General features: G+C 40.9%; 3 protein-coding genes across 5 annotated transcripts; 1 reads left to right on the top strand and 2 right to left on the bottom strand.

Moving 5' to 3' along the window:
* Positions 1 to 1,945: 1,945 nt before the first annotated feature.
* On the bottom strand, positions 1,946 to 6,043 carry Cpa (F-actin-capping protein subunit alpha). Its single transcript, XM_076781299.1, has 3 exons — positions 5,729 to 6,043; positions 4,905 to 5,154; positions 1,946 to 4,819 (listed from the first exon to the last, which is right to left on the bottom strand). The coding sequence occupies exons 1-3, from the start codon at positions 5,924 to 5,926 to the stop codon at positions 4,401 to 4,403; spliced, it is 867 nt and encodes a 288-aa protein (XP_076637414.1). The 5' UTR covers positions 5,927 to 6,043; the 3' UTR covers positions 1,946 to 4,400.
* Positions 6,044 to 6,198: 155 nt separating this feature from the next.
* LOC143349683 (uncharacterized) lies at positions 6,199 to 14,726 on the top strand. The gene is made up of 20 exons (XM_076781092.1): positions 6,199 to 6,904; positions 6,968 to 7,073; positions 7,179 to 7,417; positions 7,812 to 7,921; positions 8,020 to 8,116; positions 8,403 to 8,635; positions 9,083 to 9,455; positions 10,183 to 10,717; positions 10,855 to 11,818; positions 11,888 to 12,071; positions 12,141 to 12,296; positions 12,368 to 12,989; positions 13,150 to 13,315; positions 13,402 to 13,498; positions 13,564 to 13,690; positions 13,753 to 13,808; positions 13,908 to 14,106; positions 14,168 to 14,315; positions 14,408 to 14,513; positions 14,568 to 14,726. Exons 2-20 carry the CDS (start codon positions 6,998 to 7,000, stop codon positions 14,628 to 14,630), a joined length of 4,551 nt encoding a protein of 1,516 aa, XP_076637207.1. The 5' UTR covers positions 6,199 to 6,904; positions 6,968 to 6,997; the 3' UTR covers positions 14,631 to 14,726.
* Positions 14,727 to 14,780: 54 nt separating this feature from the next.
* LOC143349774 (uncharacterized) lies at positions 14,781 to 20,736 on the bottom strand. 3 transcript variants are annotated; one of them, XM_076781296.1, is made up of 9 exons: positions 20,326 to 20,736; positions 20,114 to 20,258; positions 19,606 to 20,032; positions 18,292 to 19,531; positions 17,801 to 18,220; positions 17,649 to 17,706; positions 16,223 to 17,543; positions 15,912 to 16,148; positions 14,781 to 15,132 (listed from the first exon to the last, which is right to left on the bottom strand). In XM_076781296.1, the coding sequence occupies exons 4-9, from the start codon at positions 18,309 to 18,311 to the stop codon at positions 14,921 to 14,923; spliced, it is 2,268 nt and encodes a 755-aa protein (XP_076637411.1). In that variant the 5' UTR covers positions 18,312 to 19,531; positions 19,606 to 20,032; positions 20,114 to 20,258; positions 20,326 to 20,736; the 3' UTR covers positions 14,781 to 14,920. The 3 variants fall into 3 exon arrangements, with proteins under 3 accessions (XP_076637411.1, XP_076637412.1, XP_076637413.1); XM_076781297.1 differs by having other exon boundaries at positions 15,912 to 16,127; positions 19,606 to 20,258; XM_076781298.1 differs by lacking the exon at positions 15,912 to 16,148 and having other exon boundaries at positions 19,606 to 20,258.
* Between the last annotated feature and the right edge of the window lie 594 nt (positions 20,737 to 21,330).

The raw sequence follows: 21,330 nt of genomic DNA, 5'->3' as shown, positions 1-21,330 counted from the left end.
AGACGTCTGTAGTATTCGTTATACGTTGTCAGAAATGCCAGGAGTGGTCAGTAGCGGTCAGCAGAGGCTGGGGGAGACTAACAGTAGCCAGTCGTAATCGTTATACGTTGTCAGAAGTAACAGGAGTGGTCAGCAGCGGTCAGCAGAGGCTGGGAGGGACTAACAGTAGCCTGTCGTAATCGTTATACGTTGTCAAAAATAACAGGAGTGGTCAGCAGCGGTCAGCAGAGGCCAGCAGAGGCTGGCAGACGTCTGTAGTATTCGTTATACGTTGTCAGAAATGCCAGGAGTGGTCAGTAGCGGTCAGCAGAGGCTGGGGGAGACTAACAGTAGCCAGTCGTAATCGTTATACGTTGTCAGAAATTCCAGGAGTGGTCAGCAGCGGTCAGCAGAGGCCAGTGGAGACCTGTTGACGAGAGGTCGGTTATTAGCTGTTCAAGAGCGAGAAGGGAAGTGTGAGCCTTTCTGTCTCGACTCCCATGAGACGGTCGGAACTTACTTAGGGCAACTGCGGAGAGTCAAGAATCGAGAAAGAGGTTTCCGAAACTCTACGAGCTCACGTGCGCGTGATCTGACATAGTGTGAGAGAGAAACTTCGGTGCCTTTCTGGTATCTCTGCTCGTGGGAACCGAGAGAGACGCCTAATATAACGTGGAATAGTTCGTTAACGTTAACGCTAGATGGCGCTTATTTTTCGACCTCAATCCCCCTGGTGCTAAAACGCCCAAGTTTGTCGTGGAATAGTTCGTTATTTGCAACGATAGATGGCGCTTATTTACCGACCTCAAACCCCCTGGTGCTAAAACGCCCAAGTTTGTCGTGGAATAGTTCGTTACTTGCAACGATAGATGGCGCTTATTTACCGACCTCGATCCCTCTGGTGCTAAAACGCCCAAGTTTGTCGTGGAATAGTTCGTTAGTTGCAACGATAGATGGCGCTTATTTACCGACCTCGATCCCTCTGGTGCTAAAACGCCCAAGTTTGTCGTGAAATAGTTCTTATCACTCCCGCTAGATGGATTTCTCGACAAACTTGGGCGTTTTAGCACCAGAGGGTTTGAGGTCAGAAAATAAGCGCCATCTATTGTTGAAATAACAAACTATTCTATGACAAACTTGGAATAAGTGTACTCGTATACCTCGTGTCTTTGGTATGGCTATTGATCAAAAATGATTGCAATTGACCCCCGTTATTAAAAATAATTTTTCCAGAGCGATTTGAACAGCATTACCTGTAGAAGATATGTAGAGGCGACACTCCGTCGGAAGTTCCATCGCACGACATCGTCCGAATCGTCCGATAATCAATCTACCAGTCACGTGATCCTTGATGCACCATGGATTCCATGGCGCGTTAGCAACGACATGGGTGTAAACAAACATGGCTGTGAATGTCAAAATTTATTGGATCGTTTTTCTGATCGTCTCTTAATTATGTGCACAAATGATCAACCTGATATGACTGTACTAGTGTTTCAGAAATTTGTAATACGTCCAAGTAAGGTAAGCACTCTGAATACCGAAATCACATAGTTGATACTAGAAGTATCGCATCTCTACCCTAATGCACAGCAGTACATGTGCACTGCGAGTGTTTATCTTCGATAAAGCACAATGATAAGAGAATGTGCAAATTGAGTAACAGAAATCGTGACAATATAACTCATGTATAATCGAGTTTAACGGAATACACAGTATTTAATATTTCTATCATCATTTTTATATTAAAATTTAAGACTGGTTTTTACTGATGTATAATATAATTTTACATGTACATTTCTTTATACATTCATTAATACTTTGATAAATTATTGTCCTTAGTTTCCTGATATGAAAATATAACTCGTTAAAGACTCGAATTTATATACTAGAAATATATCGCGTATTTGGAGTAAAGGTAAAGATGAAGCATAGATTCTAGTTAGTAAAGTTGATAGTCAAAGTATAAAGTGTCGTATCACTTTATTTAATCAATCATAACATTTAATAATACATAATTTAACTGATATTCTGTGTTTAAGTTTTTACATAAGGACATGCGTTTCTTATTTTACGATACACTCGATTGTAGGTAATACCTAATTTTATTATCATAGGCAACTATTTTCTGTAAAGTTTGATAAGATTCGAAACTTCAACGCTTCATTTGTAATTTACATACGTAACACAAATTACAATGTTCAAATAATATGCACATTTATATTTACATATAAAATTTCAATTATTGCAATATTTAGTATACTAATATCTTGTATCATATCTCTGCACGTCTTTTTTTAACTTTCTTTTTTCGTAACTAATAAAACAGCTTTGGTAGTCTTATATTTAAATCGTTTTTCGTGTGTTTTGCTCCAAAAATTTCTTTCAAAAATCGTTCGAATGACATGGCTAAAATAAAAATGTTTGAATTACGATGTAACTTACAAAATATGAATAATATTACAAACATGTTTCGAATCCTACAGTCTGAAAAGTCAAATGGTAGTGTGCTTCGTCGCATTCATTCATTCAAATAACATATGTACATAATACCCCCTCAACGTAAAGTGAACAGATTAAGGCTCCAGCGGGCTATAGGCTACGTTCTACAATGTACAATGCATTATGTACTTTGTTAGTTTCCGTTTCCGCGTACATGTCTGGTTGTGTAATGTGTGGTAAGCGATAGCACCAAAAGATTTTCCAACATCATTATTTGATACAAATGACCCATACAACTACAATATCATTAACACAGAAATTAATCAGTTGCAATGATTAACATATATTTTATTCGGTATTATTAAACTTTGCAACGTATCTGCCATAATAGACATACTTATCGTAAAACAATACATCTTAACAAAAATGTATAAATTTATACTTTATGAAATATAAAATTGGACAAAAATAGTAGGCCTTGCCCACCAATATTTATTACGAGTTAAGTTCTCCTTTATATATTTTGTGTATCGAATGGTATGAACACGTAATGGCATTGTGTACCAGATTATGAATCAAAGATAGACATACCTATTCCATTTGATATTACATATTTTGACATCACCTGTGGCCCCAGCATGCTACTGCACTTGTACATAGCATGAAACCAGTACGGTAATATTCATTTCAAGATATACGAGATGTGTTATTGTGCTTTTTAGGTGTTACAAGGCTTAAGTGTTAGAAAAAATTGTATTATTGTGCAACTAACGAATTGAAATTTTAATCGTCACTGATTCAAGTATTTTAACTCGATGATTTTATTAGGCTGACTGAACATGCACATGTTAGACAGCAATTTCCTTTCCACTGTGTAACATTTCTCATTATGCTATACTTTGACTGTTAACACCATGATATCGATATATAATTTAAAAGAAAGAGAAAGTATCCAACCTTTTAATATAAATCTTCTACTCCAAAACGTGAACACAATAAATTGCATGGTACAGAATTTACAGAGTAGATCGATACATTCATCCAAATTATCAATAAGACAATAATCCACATAATTAATCGTAATGGATAGATTCGGTAAATGCAACTCATCAGAAATGTCGTTCACGTTAAAAATTAATTATTGCACGAGATCGTGAAAATATTAATTACATAATTTATACCTGTTCAATACTAACAGTATAGATTACTATCTAATTGATAAACTTTGAATGAATCCATTAAATGCATTAATGAATTCCAATATTCCACTCCAGATTTCTAATTCATATTTGATTTTGGCTATTAATTACAGATTCGACGTAGTTTGATTCACTAAATATAATTCTAATTAAAATACTTACAAAAAGTAAGACCAAGGATCCCCGTTACCCCAAGAGTGTAAATTTATTAAATACTAATAATTTTATAAGCAAATGTAACACCCATCTATCAATTAATGATTAACGTATAAATTAATATTATATCTCGAATACTGTAAAACAATGGATATTGTTTTCATAATATAGATGAGTGTTTCTAACCAGCATATAAATCCTATTATATATGAAATCAGTGTTTTAGCAAAATATTTGCTGACGAATTCATTAAAGATAAAATACAAGGAAGTAAATATAGTTACTGAGCAATTAGAAATCGTTAATATAGAACTTATAAAAATGAGTAGAAAAACAATAATATTTTAATGAAAATGTCTATTTTTCCTTTTTTTTTTTAAGCAATTGATGACTACTAAGATGTTTCTTTTTCTTTTATTGCTTTAGTCCTTGCAATAAGATACGTAATAAGGGGTCCAGAGGAACCTTGAGTGGCATGCATGAGTTTCAGTCAAACATCTTTAACCAAACTTTATATAGCATTGTTACATTTGCTCCCATGCACATCACACCTCCAGACTTCACCCATGCAGCAAAATGCGCTTTTTAATTATTTCTCTTAATATTATATAAAAAAATCTAGTTCTATTGACTTTTAAGCTCTTTGCCAATACTGTACGATACAATTTTGTTCCAGTCAATTTTCGTTCGCATAACGGGTAATTGCCTTCGTAAGGCCTTGAAGGTTGTGTCAGACATTGTTTGGTAGTTTTCCGAAATAGCAGTCTGATAGTCATTTTCTGAATCCTCAACAAGTCGTATTAACTCCTTTGCTGTTTGTTTTTCATTAGAAATTGGTAAGCTTTCTTTTACTTCTTTGCTACTGACCAGCTGTACATTTCCATCTTCATAGTAATGAACTTGTACTTTAAGGCTACCTCTTAATTCCACATTTCCAGAACTTGGACTAAAACTAACAGTCCATACAGAACGCCAACGACCATTCCAAAAATTTTTAGGTTGAAATTGATGATCTTCTATGCAAGCCGTTAATGTAATGTTTCCTACATAAACAGAAACATTGTTTGTTGTTTACAGTTGTTAGAAAGAAATCATAAAATTTACAGCTACACGAAAAATCAATAATACCTCCTTGGCTCTTTCCAAAAACTGAACATGCACCGTGTCTATAATGACTTTGAGTATAAGTCGTTATTTCATCTTGAAAAGCTGACCTCCAAGGTTCAGCTACAGGATCCGGTTCGTATGGTTCATAATCTTGGGCCTCCTTTCTAAGATGATCATATTTAAAACTTTGCTTACTGCGGGCATCGTAAAACCTTTGCCCGCCTAAATCATTGTGTTCTGTTATAACTGCAGGATATTCGCTTCCTTCGATCTAATGCCAAATATGGAACAAATCAACAAATATAATACAAAATTCTCAGATTATATTCTGATTAGTGGGAAGAATTTATTCGTGAAATGCCTTTATAGCAAATCAATATCTAACCTTAATTGAATTCAACCGAATCGGTTGTAAAATACTTACTGCCTCGACATTACAGAACGAAACTTTAACTAAACAAAATTAACGATCAATCCTTGACATTTTCTGTTAAAAAACCACCACGAAATGTAACTAAAATTAACCCTACAGCGGGTTACGATCACAATCGAAATTTTAAGAAGATCCTCACATAGTAACTGCCGTGTACTGACTTGACGATATTTTATGTAAACAATCACACCAACCAGATGAACATTATCGCGTTCCAGTTTCACTATAAAGTCAACGTCACCTGTCGAAATCCCGGGCGCGTGTTGCCCGATTAGGAACACTACTAGACGTTGAAATTTGATCCCGCGCGTTCCTGGGATACCACGATCCTCTATTACCACAAATACCCAACGACACCGCGAATACTATCATAAAAAATCGTAGAAGATCGTCAGAAAGGTCGATGATGTACCTTAACAGGCGTGAGCTGATCCTTGTTGTATTGAGCAAATGCTCCGGACGCACCCTCCTTCAACAGGTTGTCGTTGTTCAACAAGACCCTCACATCATTGAAAACCTCGTTGAATTCGCCTGGTGGCGAATGCAGTATAAAGTCCGAAACTATTCGTACTTTTTCTTGATCAGGAATCACATCTCCATCCGCCGCCATCTTACCTTTCCACTGGCACGCACACTCCGCGATGTCAAACCAAGGTTAGTGCAGTGCAGGTTGTACCGGCGTATCGAAGCACTGCCCCATATACCCGGTGACGCATCGCAAACGGGACACGTAACTCGTGATCGACTCCATTAAACATATTTCTTTTCGTTTTCACGTAATTCGTATATCTTACAAGTACACGCTATACGTAGCATAATTATTTCGTAAATAATTGGCTAGTTCCGTATCTTCCGACGAATGCTATAAATAGACGCTCACATAATTACAGTTAGACGTCTTTTTATACTTTAGTTTATCCCTTTTGGGATACAATATCGTTTGATGTTGTATCATTGTACGCTTGTACTTGATAAAATAGCTTATTTAGGTGCATACTATGTTTGTCACGAACAGTCGTGCACGACTTGTGATTCGAACGACTCAACGTTTCATAATTTCGTTTCATTTTAAGAAATTATTCAAAATAGATCTCGTACACGGAAACATGATGATAAATTCGAGATGAATCTCGATTAGGATTATCGGCCACGAGACAACTACAGCAGTGTTCAACGAATCGTAGCGAGCATAACCCTTGAATAGCATTCGTGGTAGCTCGTGCACAATCCCAGTCAGGCGTGGTTCTGGTGTAGCCAGATATCGCCGTTTTATCAGGATATTTCTGTCCGTTCGTGTCATGTTCCGGCCTCAGCAGAGAATCATACTTTCGATCGAAAGTTCGTCGCCGGGTATCTCGTTTGCCCGCCAAAATTTAAACGGCTCTCGAAATGAGAGTAAAAGGGGTTCGAGTTCGAGTAACTACGTACCGCGCATTCGCGCCCAAGATACGTGAACTTCCATATATGGCAATGTAACAGTCCTTACCATTTCGAAACTTAAACGCTTCAAACGCTTTTAATTATACTTATTTTCCTATAATCGTACACGAACTCGAATGGTCGAGAGTTGAAAATTATTAACGAGATGGTAAAATTAATTAAAAGTCGCTCGATTCGCACCAAATTAACGTGGTCTGATTTCATTCAACAGTAACGTCTAACGTAGCGGGATTTTGGAAATATGGCGGACGATCCAAATCGGGACATTTTGCCTGTGAGAGAAGGCTCCTGCGCCGATACTTGTCGTAGTAGCATAGGTCTGTATTTCATGGCGAAATTAATAAAAACATTTCTTTGGACAAACGAAGTTTTTCTATGTTGCTTTTCATACGTGTACTATTTTTACTTTAAACAAATTTAAGATCCCAGGGAGCGGCATTTCGTGTACAAGCTTGATCGTTACCAGCTGGAGGACAAGTATTTACGACTGCTCGAGGAAGCGAGTAACTTGAAGAAACTGTCGAACTGTCAGGAGGATAAGATCAAACGATTGGCAACAAAGCTAATGAGAGTGACTGCCAATCCGAGGGCATGCACCGTAGCTTTTGACGTTTATGAGGATAAGAATAAAATAATCGCCCTTGAACTCGAAAACTCCAAGGTAGTGGGGGGGTGTCATTTAATCTTCGAAGAATTACAATTACTCAAACAGTCGGTACGATATAAAAGAAAATAACAAAACGGTCGAGAAAATTAAACTAAGAAGTTACTATATTTATTCGGACCTTGATCGGTCACGTTATGCAATAGGGAGTTAACCCTAAGCCGACGGAGAAAATATTTGTTACGTAACTGGTAGGGTGGAGTCCCTTTTGATCCAATAAAAGAGAACCGGATGGAACTATATTATTTAATACGTGGCCATACTTGATACTAAATTAATATAATGAATAAAATAAAACATCGATTCCACCGTGCCAGTTTAGGGCGAGCGAAACTTATTTTTATTGTTAGTATTCGATCGTAAAAGAGGCGTGTTACAATCGGTGTTCCAGCTGAAAGATAAAATCTCTGTGCTGAGAAACCAATTGTTGAGCCACACGATAGCTGGTAGATCGTCGTCGAGGAGTCGTAATCCCCAGGCTAGGCCGTCGTCCGGACGCATGTAAGTGCACAGCGTCGTATTACTAGCGATCCGAGACGATCTATGATTCACACTGCGGTGCATCGCGATAGATCACTGAGCCGCGATCCTTGTTTTAGAACGTGTCGAAGCGAGAACAGTCGCACCAAGATACCGTCTTGTCACTGCATCGTCGAGACCGTGAATGACGACTACGAGGCGCAAAGTAAAGTCGAGGTAATAGGATGGAAGCACTTTATTGCAATCGTGTTATTTGCAACGTTGCTCTTCTCCTTTTATTCTATTAGAGGGAGAGCAATATGCATTTCCGCGGTACAATAAATCTGACGGAAGCACTTTATTGCAATCATGATAATTTGCGACGTTGTTTCCTCTGTTATTATATCGCAGGAAGAACACTGAATGTTTCTGCTATATTACAAATACAAGAATTACTAAAAACTCTATGTATACGAAGTCAATACAAGTTCCATTAGTGATGTTTGTTGAATGTTTCGAATAGGAACTGGAGGAGCAGAAAAAAGAGATGTCGTGTCGTATAGCGCAGCTGGAAAAAGAGCTGTCCGCGTACACGGCCACCACCCAGAGGGAGAAAGTCGCGGAGAACGTCGAGTACATAAGATGCTGGCGACAAATGAAGCAGCTGAACGATAAACTAAAAGCCGCACGAAACACGAACGAGTCGTTGAATATGCAAATCAACGATCTGAAGAGGATGCTCGAGGAGGCGACGAAGTACGCTCAACGTCTCCTTGCGCTTTGCTCATGCACTACTCGACGAATAGTGTTCACCCGTTGTACAAGTTTTTCACTCCTCGCAATAACACCCTCTTTTACACGCCTTTCTGTTCTTCGCGTTGAAATGCTTCAACGTTTTCCAGCTGAAATATAGTCGAGCCAGACTCAATTGTTGTAAATTTTTTATTGAAATGTGGAGTCCTCGATCGATTCTTCCACAGGATCCCGCAGAAACAATTCATTGTCGGGAATTAGAGATGATCGGACCAGTTGATTTTGTACCGACTATAGGAAGCTCCATTAAATCGATCGTTAAAGCTCAAGCTCTACTTAGAGCGTCATTATTTCACACTCTGTTAAATAAACTTTGCACGTTGTTAGACATTTTTGTACATTGTGTAACGCGTAACAAATAAAATAATTGTAAACATCACGCGTAATTAGGAACAACCAAGAGATCACGACGACGCTTTTAACAGAGAAGAAGCATTCGTCGCAGCTCGAGGAGGAAATGCTGAAGGCGAAGGATTCCCAGCTGTCGTTGAGGGAGAAGGACGAGCAGATAAAGGACCTGGTGAACGAGATGAAAATACTGCAGCAGCACAACAGCGAGCTTATGGCACTCAGTTCTAAGAACGGCGACGTCGAGCTGGAGAACCTGGAGTTGAAGAGAAAGGTCAACGAGCAACGTCACGATCAAGAAGCTTTGAAAGCCGCTTTCAATACAGAGCAAGCGAACATTGTGACTCTGCAAACATCGAACGAGCAACTGCTCGGGAAACTTCACGAGCTTCAGAAGAACATGGACAGTTTAACGGTACAGTTAACGGTCAGTTTTTTTTCCGAATTAATACACTCCGCGACAAAATCATAGCACATCTGGAATTTCTATTATCTCCCGATGCTACTGTAACACTTTTATTATTTCACAATACGCTGATTGTTGATATCATTTTTTTAAAAACGATGAAAGCTTATCGATTTTTAAAATTACGAAAAGCAAAAGACGACCAGGTGTTTTAAGCAATCGTGGGACGCCTGGAATATCGGAGTGTAGTATTTGCACAGGTGAAAAGTATACGTATAACATAGCGTGCAAAGGCCTGGGCAAGTTTCACGTAGAAAATTGTAGAGACAACGCCAAAGCACATTAAACGAGAACAATGAATAATATTATAGAAAATAGTTATTTAAATGTAGATATACATGTAGATAGGTATAATGGATTAAAGTTTATAGAGAAAGGAACGAAAATGTACACCTTACTAAGCTTGTAATAAAATCTTTTCAAATAGAAATGTTAATTTTGGTGTCGTTTCTTGTACATACCTTATCATTTTATCAAGCTTTCACATACGTTAAATATTTTTCCAAAATAGTATTCAGATAGATCAACGACTTCCTCTTCGAATCTTACTAATAGCGTAAACTGCAAAAACTCTATAGATGTCTTATAATTTCGTCGCAAAGTGTACACAGTCGAAAAGAAAATAGCCGGATTCGTTTCGTGAAAGTTAGAAGATAACTCTCTCGTTATTTTACAGTCTTTCCAAGCTCAAACCGAGAAACAGGAAGCGCCAAGGACAATGGAAATATCAGAGAAGCAGCCCGATAAGAAAATCGTAACAACGTCGGACAGACAACAGCTAGAACCGATTGTTAGCGAAACGATACTGTGCAGGAAGTGTTGCAACGAACCGAAAGTGTATGTAACGCGAGGTTTACAAGCCACTAAACCAATAGACAAATTCGTGCAGACGGAGTATGCGGTCGAGCAGGTCACCGTTGACAAAAAGAATCAAGGGACGTCGACCATGACACCGGTTAAAGAGAAACCAAAGGAACAACCGTTGGTTGTCCAGCAGAAAACGGAAAGGACAACGACAACGGAGAGTTCCCTGACGCCGGAGAAGATGTTGAAGCTGCTGGAACAAGCGCAAATTAATACGCCTCTGGACGGAATGAGATTCGCCCATAAAGACGTGGCCAGCAACGTGGGTTACAACGACATCCTGGACCTGAATCAGAGACACAGGCAAGTCGTTTCCCTTGAGAAACTACTCTTCGGTGACTGTGGCTGCTGACAAAAACTGTTTGGTTACCAATCGTCTCGATAAGACGCTTCTAGTTTATTTAATATCGAATAGCATAAGTTATAGGCGCTCTTCCTAAGGGAATAGAAATCGTACAACCCGTTAGAGTCTTGGAGCTTCCAGGTTCATCTTTAGTAGGATCTCAAGTGCTCGAAGAACGAGATAAGATTATGTGTATTTTAATGAAAATGTTCGTCTCTTTGTACAACGAATGCGTGCGTATCAGTGTTATTATCTGCAATTATCGTTGCGCTGTAATATATGATATTACAATAATAACATATGTTGAAAATTCAACGTTTCCTGAAGATTATTCATCTTTTATCTTCGTTCCTAGATTCATTATAACAATTCACACGATACTGTTGCTTTCAGAAATTATCGTTAGATTGTGTTGCAGCGATGCAGGGACGCTTGCTCGAGCACCCCAAGAGAGTCCAGAATTCCAGCTCGGATTTCAGCAACAGAGGCTCGATAAACACGCGTCAACCCCTGGCCAGCCCTTGCCCGATACCAATAAAATGTTGTCTTTTTTATTTAACGTGCTTCAAGAATATTCTATTTCTGGCGTGATGCCCGAGGCTGCCAGTTTGTATCGTCCAACGACAATCGAGAACCAACTCGTCAAAGATATCAATAATAACGTCGACGGGACCAGTCATGGTTCGGAGAAAAATTTCAACGTTGCTTTGAAAGACGTCGCGCATCATCCTTTAGAAATCGATGCTTTGAACAGGACCGGTAAAGGTTTAAGGGCTACCACAAGTCTCGTTCGAACCGGTTGCGACGCGAAGAAGTTCTGCACGAACATTAGCAATCGATTGCATCAGGAAAAGATGAAGAGAAAAATGTTTTCGAACGGTGGATGGCACAATCGAGTCACCAAGTTCCCTCAGACCGTAGATTGCACTTGCAACGACGCGATGAGATGCAATTTCGGCTCCGATTGCGACAGTCGTTGCTGTAACAACACGAAATCGCTCGTGTCCGTGTCTGGCAGGAACCTACCGTGTGGATTGCAATCGACGACGATCAAAAACGCTCCAACAAACGTTCAGAAAGCCCTAGGCACGATGTACATAACACGGTAACTAATATTCGTAGTTTCTAAACTATTCGAGACGACTGGGAAAACAAAGTGACGATTCTTTTGAAGCAAGTTGCAGGATGAGAACGATGCAGGACCGTATAGATCATGGAAGAGGAATAACAGATTATTCCCAGAGACGAAGAGCGAGTCCGACGACGACAGGTCGCTAAAAGAATACATGAAGCAGTTGAACAAATGCAGAGAGCTTTTGGGCAACGATTACTCCTTGAACGGCGGAACTGACATCTCAGTAAGAGTAGAAATATACTGAAAGCTCTGTCTGAAATGTTAAAGCATAGATATATATTAACAATATTAGATGAAGATGCCAAAGGCGGAATCATTTTGTACCGTCAACTGCCCAAACGAGTGCGTCGATGCTTTCAGTTCCGCTTCAGACTCATTTCCGTTAGTGATAGCAGACGGTCAGGGCCTGATGGAGCTTCACGTTTTATCCCTGCAACTCTCAACGTCTGTTAGTATCGTAGAGATACCTTGTACAATTTATACTTTTATAAACAGAGCTTTCGGATGCTTCTCATTTAGGCTAAACAGATCCTGTTTCGAGAGAGCAACCTTGACAACGTGTCGTTGTTCGTGAGCTGGGACTTGTGGGACCAGGAGACAGCGTACACGCCTACGCTAAAGTGTCCGAAACTGAACTTCAATTCCTCGTTCGTGTATCGGATCACGGACCTCCACTCCTTCTTCACCTACGTTCTCCAAGAGTTCGTCATGTTCCAAGTGAACGTCTACCACGAGGGCGACGACAGCTACGTGGTGGCCGCGGGGAAGCTCTGCATCAAGGACATATTGGATTATCCCCAGAACAAGCTGCATTACATCGCTCCGGTGAACAGCGTGATTCCCTGCTCGCTTGGCACGACCTTTGGCCAATTGTCCCTATGGGTCAGGCTGAGCTGCGACATCGAGAAGGTGGAGACGTTCAAAAGGAAACGTCACTTGCTCACCCAGTCAGAATATCGCCAAGACGACGGGGAACAACGACGTCCGTCCAAAGTCGAGTCGCCTGGGAAGCGTGACACGGTAGCGGAGAACGATTTGTACGTATTGAAGGAAGGAGACGCCAAGATACACCTCGGTTACGAGTCGCCCAAGGAGCATCTTCCGGATTCGGATTCGCATTCGCCAGTGCCGTTTGAAACAAGTAAAGGAGAATTAAAGTATTCTATTGAGTAAATAAATATGTAGGGTCCTGTAGAAGAGAGATGGGAAAGGAGAGGACCCCACCAGGACCCCGAAAATAAAGAGAACTCGTTTAGCTACTATTATAAACCCTAGTATTCTTAGCTTACTTTTGCCTGAAGGTGAATCACCTGCAAACGGCGAATCGCATACTATAATCGCCGAGGACCCCTTGACCATTATGAAGGAAACCGACATGGAACTTCGCTTATCGGTTCATCGCCAGGAAACGAGCAAAGAAAAAGAAACGGTTGAGAACGATATCTCGGATCATCGGCTCGAAAAGAAGTAGTCAATCTATCAATTATATTCTGGATATTTGTAAAAGTCACTTTGCATTATAATTGTTAATGAAAGAAGCCGTACTTTTTTAGAGCACAGTCCGATGAACCGACGGACGACGCGAAGGGAGAAACGGATGATCAAGCAGACTCCTCGAGCGTAGCAGAGTTCAACGCCATAATCGTTAACGTAAGAATCTTATTTATGAAGACAAAATTAATTAAAAGTAATTTTTGGATCGTGAAACTGCCCAGAACATACGCGATAGTCTGATGAAGGCCAATTCGAACGAGTCGTTCGACGAGGTGACCAAGGTTCTGTCGCAGAAGAATTGGGAGAAGTACAAACGGAAGAGTATGCTCACGTTCTCCGCTACGTTCGGTAATTACACGCCTCGCGTTCGTGTCTGTAAATGCGGGTTATTTTACGAGAGGGAATTGCAGGGCCCGGCAACAAGGACACTGAGAACAACGACAGCAGCGAAACTTTGAACGACGACGTACGAATTACAATTTAAAAGAAATTAAAAATGGATTTATAAATTATTAAATTGAAATTGGAAAAGTAGGGATAGAGAAACGTGTATATTTGCTTATAGCCAACCGAGAAGGACACGATCACTATCGAGATCCTGAATATCATTCTGTTCCCGAAAAGTTCCCTGGTGGAGAACGAGGACTTGCAGCTTCTGTACGTCGAATTCTCTTTTCTCGGATACACTGGCCCCGATATGGAAACGGTCTCCGTAAAGAAGCCTAAACCTCCCGAGCAGAAGATGACGTATAATTTTAAAAAAAGTATAGTTTATCATTACGAGGTTGCGACGTTTTATAAAAATTAAGAACGACTCGATTGCAGAATTTTGCGTGGACGAAGAGAGCCACACGGTGCAGGATAACATTTTACGCGCGATGCTCAACGAGTCCACCAATCCGAACATAACGTTCCTGGTCGTTTGTGAACCCCTTCCTGAAGAAACCGACACGAAAGAGTGCGTAGAAGTCGGGTAAGAAAAATTGTTTAAGTAATATGGGTATTGTTTACAATTTGTAAGACGTAGAGTCCCACGTGTATCGGTCCCCAAAAAAATAATTTTAGTTACGCAGAGCTCAATCTGAGGGAGTATGCGCTAGGGGACAGTTCAAAGATCGTAACTCTACCAATATACAATGCAGATGGGAATGAAAAAATTGGCCTATTGAAGGTACAATGCTAGTCAATCAGTAAATTACAGTCAATGACTGACAAACGATTACAGATTTCCGTGATGGGTCTTGACACGATACGTCAGCGCCTGGGGAAACGCCAGTCTAGCTTGTAAGATTATCAAAATGTCTCGAGTACGTGTACTGTAAAAATTAATTCGTGTAGTATCAGACGAAGAATAGATTAAAAGTCGTACGAATATAAAACGAATATCGAGTTTACTAGAAACTACTTACATCGTAATACAAAATAGTCTATAGTCTGTATATGTCTCGCTATAGTTACTCTGTATTTACGTTGGTCTGTGTATATTTATCGAGTTCCACCATCTTGAGTTTCATCCATTTTCTGTTGCCATTTCGCGCCATTTTTCCGCGTCATACGGATTTCGACGATAAGCGTTTACTAACTCCTTTTCTTCTCGTTCTTCGCCGTTGTGGTTTCCGTTGCGTTCCCGTTCGAGTGTTCTTTCTCCTTCAAGCTAGACCATTTCGTTTTTCGAAATATATCGTTAAAAACGCTAGTGGCGACCTGAAAATCTCTACAATCTTTCGGGGGTCGAGCGACGGACCAAACACCTGCTATGGTGTCGATACCTTGGCACACCCTACACGCACCTGGAACATTATCGATGAGATAATGTTATCTGTTTATCGTAGAAACGTTTGCTAGTACCAATCGGTAACGGTAATCTACTTACATCAGATCAGGTTACTAACGTTGGTGAAATATATTTGTTTAAATATATAGAACAACTTAAGTAACGTGTAACGTTATTGTTTATACTTTGTAAAAGGCCACTGTTGTATAATACTAGATGAATGCATATGCGTTTGCACCATTCATTAAAATCTAGAATTAATGTTACACGCAATAAAGTCTATTAAATATAGATGAGAAAGTGCATAACGTTGAGAATATATTAGAAATCCAAGCAGTATGCAGTACCAAACAAATGTGTTTGGTAGAATAATACATACTCTGTATCTGTGTGTCATTCAGTAAAGCGTAGAATTAATGTTACACGCGATAAAGTCTACTAGATATTGTTATGTACGTACATAATGTTGAGAACGTATTAGATTATAAATACGTCAAGCAATGGAAATCCAAGTAAATGCAACATGTACTCCGGTCTGAATCATGTATCACAGCGACCTTTATCGGATTTTATCTTGAAACATTTTGCAAGAACAACTTCGCAAACGCGAATAAAATAAAATATTATTTGAGAAGGATAATTCTTTACAATTAAAAGAAAAAAAATAAAAAATCTGTACGTTTAACGTGCGCAGAAATAAAAATTGTTTTGCCAAGTTTTTCCTAGATAATCTGATCTGTAAATAGAAAACTGGTACCGACGAGAAGATCGTTTGTAAAATATGGGATCGCCTACCGACAAACACCGCTAAGGAGCTAGTATGGTTGTCAGTGGCGATCAGAGTGAAGGGTGAACCACGTTTGAACGGGGCGTGACCGGTGACGTTCCACGTCCCATTGAGCAGACTCTCGTGAAACCGCGGAGATACTAGGTCCGAGACCGTCACGGTTATGGTATGATTTACGACCTTCAGGTCCAGCTTCATTCCTGCCTGAGTCGTTGACCAGGACCCTGACAAACGGCAAGGTAAGCCTAAAAATATCGCTCGTTTCACATATAAAGAGGAAGCCGGGACGCAGACTCGGATACGGAAAAGTTTCTATTACCCTCTCTCTTGTTGTTCTTGCCGCGGTCTAGCTTCATCTCTTCCAATTCCTCCATAATCGTGTCGAGTAACTGACCAGCAACTTCCTTGGTGTCGTGCATGGCGATGGAGATGTTCACGTTGTGGCTTTTGATCTTTCCTCCCTCGTCGAACGGCGATAGATTATTGTTTAATATCCCGTTGTCGGTCAGCTGTCTTCTGGAATAACTTTCTCCCAAATTTTCGTTCCTAGAGATGGGATTTTTAAGGTAACTTGGACTCAGCTTGCGCTCCATTGGTCGATCGAGCGTTTCGGAAAAAGACAAAGGATTGTTAAGTTTCTTCTCAACAGAAACCGTATTAACATTCTCCAGATTCGAATTCGAATTCTGATTCGCGTTGATCCCCAGGGACTCCAGGATCTTCCCCAACGGTTGATCCATCGCGTTAGGAACGTTTACAACTGGTAAATCATTTTTTGCTTGCAAGAGTCTCATGCTTTCTGCTGGAGGTCTGTTCATCGTATTTGGTTCCAAGTTTCCCGGAAGTTGCAGATTGGTTCCTGCCGATGGACGATCGTACAAACTAAATTGATTAGAAAATTTAGGAACCTCCACGTTCGCCACTTGTGGTTCGACGCCTTCGTTCGCGTAATTAAATTGATCCTGATCGACGGGCTGTTGAATTTCGTAGTTCTGTCGATTTTGATCGTCACCATTGTTCTGCAAACCGGAAACGTTCGGGTCCTGATCCGGTTCTTCTGGTATGCCTTCGGTGCTGACCGGATACGCCATATTTAAATTCTCGTTTTGGTATTCCGGAAGTCTGTAACCAAGCGCGTCGTTTGGAAAATTATTCACGGAATCGTCGCTGTAGATAACATCTTTGCTATGGGCGTCGTAATCTTGATAATACGGCTGGACATTGGTATCGATCTGGTTGTCGGTATAAAAGGACGTAGAATTTACAGTCTGCCGTGTGAATCGATCGTTAGGGTTCCTCAAGCTGGCCGCTCTTATTGGAATTTTGTTTGCCGCTAGGTCTTGGAGAACGTCGTCCTCGCTATAATAATCCGAGTACTCGATCCCCTGGTCGCCGCCATTTCTTTTCGATGGATCCTTCGTGGTCGTCCTCATCAGACGTTCGACCATGTTTTCACTACCATGCAATTTTGTCAATGATATCGAAGGCTGAGTGTTCAACGGGGTAGAAAAATCAACGTAATCGGTATCGTCTACTTTAACGGCGGTAATTTTCATGTTCGATTTTGAGACCGGTTTATTCGAATTTCCATGCAGTTTCTTTCCAAACGCGTTAATGTCTCTTCTGGTGCTCAACATTCTCTGAGTGAAGGAATAATATTCAAACGTTTATCCAATGCGTAGTACGATTTATTGCTCGACGAAGGGCTTGGGGTTATTGGCGAGTGGAGAACGAAGCTTACCTACCTTAGAGGATCCCCTTCTTGGCCATCCAGGCTGTTGGTTCCCGTATCGTCTATGGTGTCTAAAATAACCATGATTCTCTTACTTTCCCGAATCACCAAAATTGGATTTACTTTTATATTTCAAAGTGATACTCCACAATTTTGGAAACGTACCTTTTTCTTTTCTTTTTCTGTCGACCCTTGAGCCTCGTCTGTCTTCCATGTTTCTTAAAATCGGCGGAGGATTTGCGTCGCGGTGCTCCTGGCACCTTCACGGACGCGAACAGTTTGTTCTGTCTGTGAGAGGATCGTCCATGAGTGAGCTTGTGCATGGTCTCCTGCATCTTCGGGGATTTCAGGGCCTCCTTGGCCATTTTCCTCGCCAGATTTCCATCTCCCGATCGGGGGATCCGGTTCTCCAACGAACCGACGCCGCGCGGCCTCGAAACATGCTCGTCGGAGCGTCTGTGGTCGGATATCGCGTCTCTCTTCCCGAAAACATCATTTTCCCGCACCTCTGCCACCGCTTTGCTCTTCTCACCGTTGGCTTCGATGCAAACTGCGCTGATTAGTAGCGGAACGATCATAGTAAATCTGTTTAACGAAAACTTTTAGGCACTCGAAAAAATAGTTTCGCCTCGTCGAGTCTTATTTAAAATGGGTACCTTAATAAACTTAGCAGCATTCCTCCGCGAGGTAGATCGATCGAGAAACTGGCGCTGGTGCCATCGAATCGGTACACGCTGGATCTTTGAACTTTTGGTACCTCGCTAATCACCGAACGATTTCATTTCAATGTTATTCTAATGTTGTTGCACCAGCCGTTCGCGACTGTTTCCTCGATTGCGTGGAACAAATACGGTTCTTCGTTGCGTTATTTCTCCCTCAAGCTGACATATCCCCGTGATAAAGGTTCAGAAAAAGCGCTCGCGCGGGATTCGATGCTCATTTCTCATCGATCAACTTTTGTCATCTCGACGATAAATCGGTATCCACACGTAATGGAAGCCAGCGCTGCCGTTACAAATTAATATTAATATTAAAATTGCGAACAACAAGCCCAATTCGAGCATAGAATATTTATAGAATCGTTCGTTATCCCTCGATATATTTCTTCAAAGCGTCGTCGAGCACAAATGGTCTTTGATGGCCGCGAAACGGCTACGAAGAAACCGTAGCCATTCGTTCGTTCCGGAAAGCCACACGCGCGTGCTTAAATCTACGAAAGCGCGCGTGCACGTGTGCCTCTAGATACGCGTGCATATATTTCGCGTAGGGTCGATCTCGGCGCGATCAAAGTGACTTGGACCGTCGCCAAGTACACGCGTCGGCCTCAATTAGTCAGATATTACGTATGAATGTCCTACACGCGGCTACTCTGCATTAATAACACGGAAATGAACTTATAGCCGTCTGTTGCGTCCGAACCAAACGCGTCTTTTAATCTCTTTTACGCCCAGGGGATGATTCACTCTGACTCCAAAACGTTTCTCGGCCACGATCGGACTTTACAAAGCAGAGTTTCGACAAAATGTGATTCAATTAAGGGTTTACCATGCTATAATTTTGCTTTATTGAAAACGGACGTGAAAAGAAAGGTTTAAGAAACGCTGCTTCGCACGAGGACCGCGCCCACAGTTTTATGCAACGCCCTGGAAACGGAAGCAACGAGATTACAATGGCTGCATATTTAAGGGAGTGTTTTGGGTGGTTACGATTACGAGACCGTGTTTTTTTAGAAAATTGTCGAAGCAGGAGTACTAGTGCTTCTGCTGCATTCTGCCATGGTGTGGTTTCTTCAGGCTCGGCGTGAGATCAGTAGAAGGGACGTGTCTATTGATTTCCTCTTGTCACGAACACCTCGCTGCTACGTCCGCTAATTCATTACCTTCTTCAATTCATTTCCTATTTGAACACAATTATTTATGCTTTAGTCAACCTCTCAGCGGTGGAGGCTATTTTTATAAGTTTGTATCTACCTTCTGACACTGAAATAGTACACTAAAAATTACCATTCCTGAAGGAGTCGATAGGGAAACTATTTGTAAAGTATATAAGCTCCTGAAATTTGGAAATTAAAGAGACTCATGACCCGACATGATTACTTTCAACCGCCTGGTTTCCTCCACCGGAAGCGAAGAAGCGGTCCCCATAACAGGGCATATCTCGTGTGTCGTAAAAGTACATCGGGGCGGTTACGTTGCACGGGTGGCTGTATTAAAACCAAGTCAGAACACAAATAGACTCCCAACGATCCGTCGAAGTACCATCGGCGCCGGACAGAAGCCAGGCTTCGGTGCAGCAAAAAGGACGAGTCCCGAGTGGCTAGCTGCCGGCGAAATTATGGTCGGTACAACGGATAGCAAACACAACGCGCGTATCGGCGGTGGACCAGCAGAGAAAACCCTGGAGACACGTAAGCATTGATTATTATTAGAACCCAGCCAAAGTACAACCGATCTACGCTCGTCTGGGGAACGATATTACAAGTGCATCGCGACGACCAAGATATACTCGACTCCCAAAACCTTCTGGATCATGATTTTTTCACACGATGGAACCTTTCAAACAGGGATTTACCAGACAAACTGTCCAAAGGAGCTTCGTCTCTGAAGGGAAGTTCCTTGGGAACCTACGAGACACGAAATTTGTTAATATAGAAAATAAAATAATTGTAAAATAGATCAATTGGAATTAACCTTGAAACGATACCCAATCTTTTCTAAAAATCCTGATCACTGGTTTTCAATTCCATCCTCTTCGGTGTGTATACTTTAACTTGTTGCGCATTGTGATAATTGTGAAATCACCAGTATTTTTAAACAGATCGATGCATCTCTCGATTGCGCAATCGAGCATTTCTAATTATTTAATTAAACCTTGGCGCGCGTACAGCCGCTTCGACGAACGCGAATCGAAGCACAAAAGCGATCAGAAATTTATTTTACCAAGCGATAAGGGGTCTCCGATATTTATCGCGGAAGCGGATTTCGATGGTCACGAGTATCGTCCAACGATAATTCACAATTGTGTAATAGTCGCCGAGCAATTAACCCTTGGCGCGGGTACAGCAACGGAGATGAGAATACCAAAGGTCGCGGTTTCTTCGTCCCTCCTGCAAAACAGAATCGTATTATTAGCAGGAACAATGGAATAATTTTTTTGGAACAATTGGAAATTTTTCAATTTCGTCGAAAAATTTGTCCATCTTCCCAAATTTTTTTCTCGAAAGTGCGTAGGAATTCGAGGGTATGTCTATTCACCAAAAATGCTTGTAATCGACCCCCGCAACCAAAAATAATTTTTTTAGAACGATTTGAAATTTTTTGATTTCGTCGAAAAATTTTCCGGTCAGTATGGCAGTCAAATTGTACATAGGGTACGTGTACGGGTAAGGTGTACTCGTAAACCTCGTCTGTGGTGAGAACTACAATCGCTTGCACGCAGCTGTTCGCAGATTGCCGTTCTACAAGCGGAACTTTAAACATTAATAACTTTTTACGAAGCCTCAATCGACAAATTGGTATTCTTGATCTTCGTCTTATTTTGGTCTCCAGAATCTCCCATTAAAATTTGCCCCAGGGTGGGTACACATCCTGTATACAATACACAAGTTCTATACATAAAGTTGACGTAGGTGTAATCGAAAAATACCGATGATATCGAACGTTTGCAGGTGCGAAACGATTTAACAACAGGTGCTC

This window comes from Colletes latitarsis, chromosome 14 (assembly GCF_051014445.1).
Source record: "Colletes latitarsis isolate SP2378_abdomen chromosome 14, iyColLati1, whole genome shotgun sequence".
Classification (NCBI taxonomy): domain Eukaryota; kingdom Metazoa; phylum Arthropoda; class Insecta; order Hymenoptera; family Colletidae; genus Colletes; species Colletes latitarsis.
This window is presented reverse-complemented; position numbering and strand designations above follow the sequence as displayed.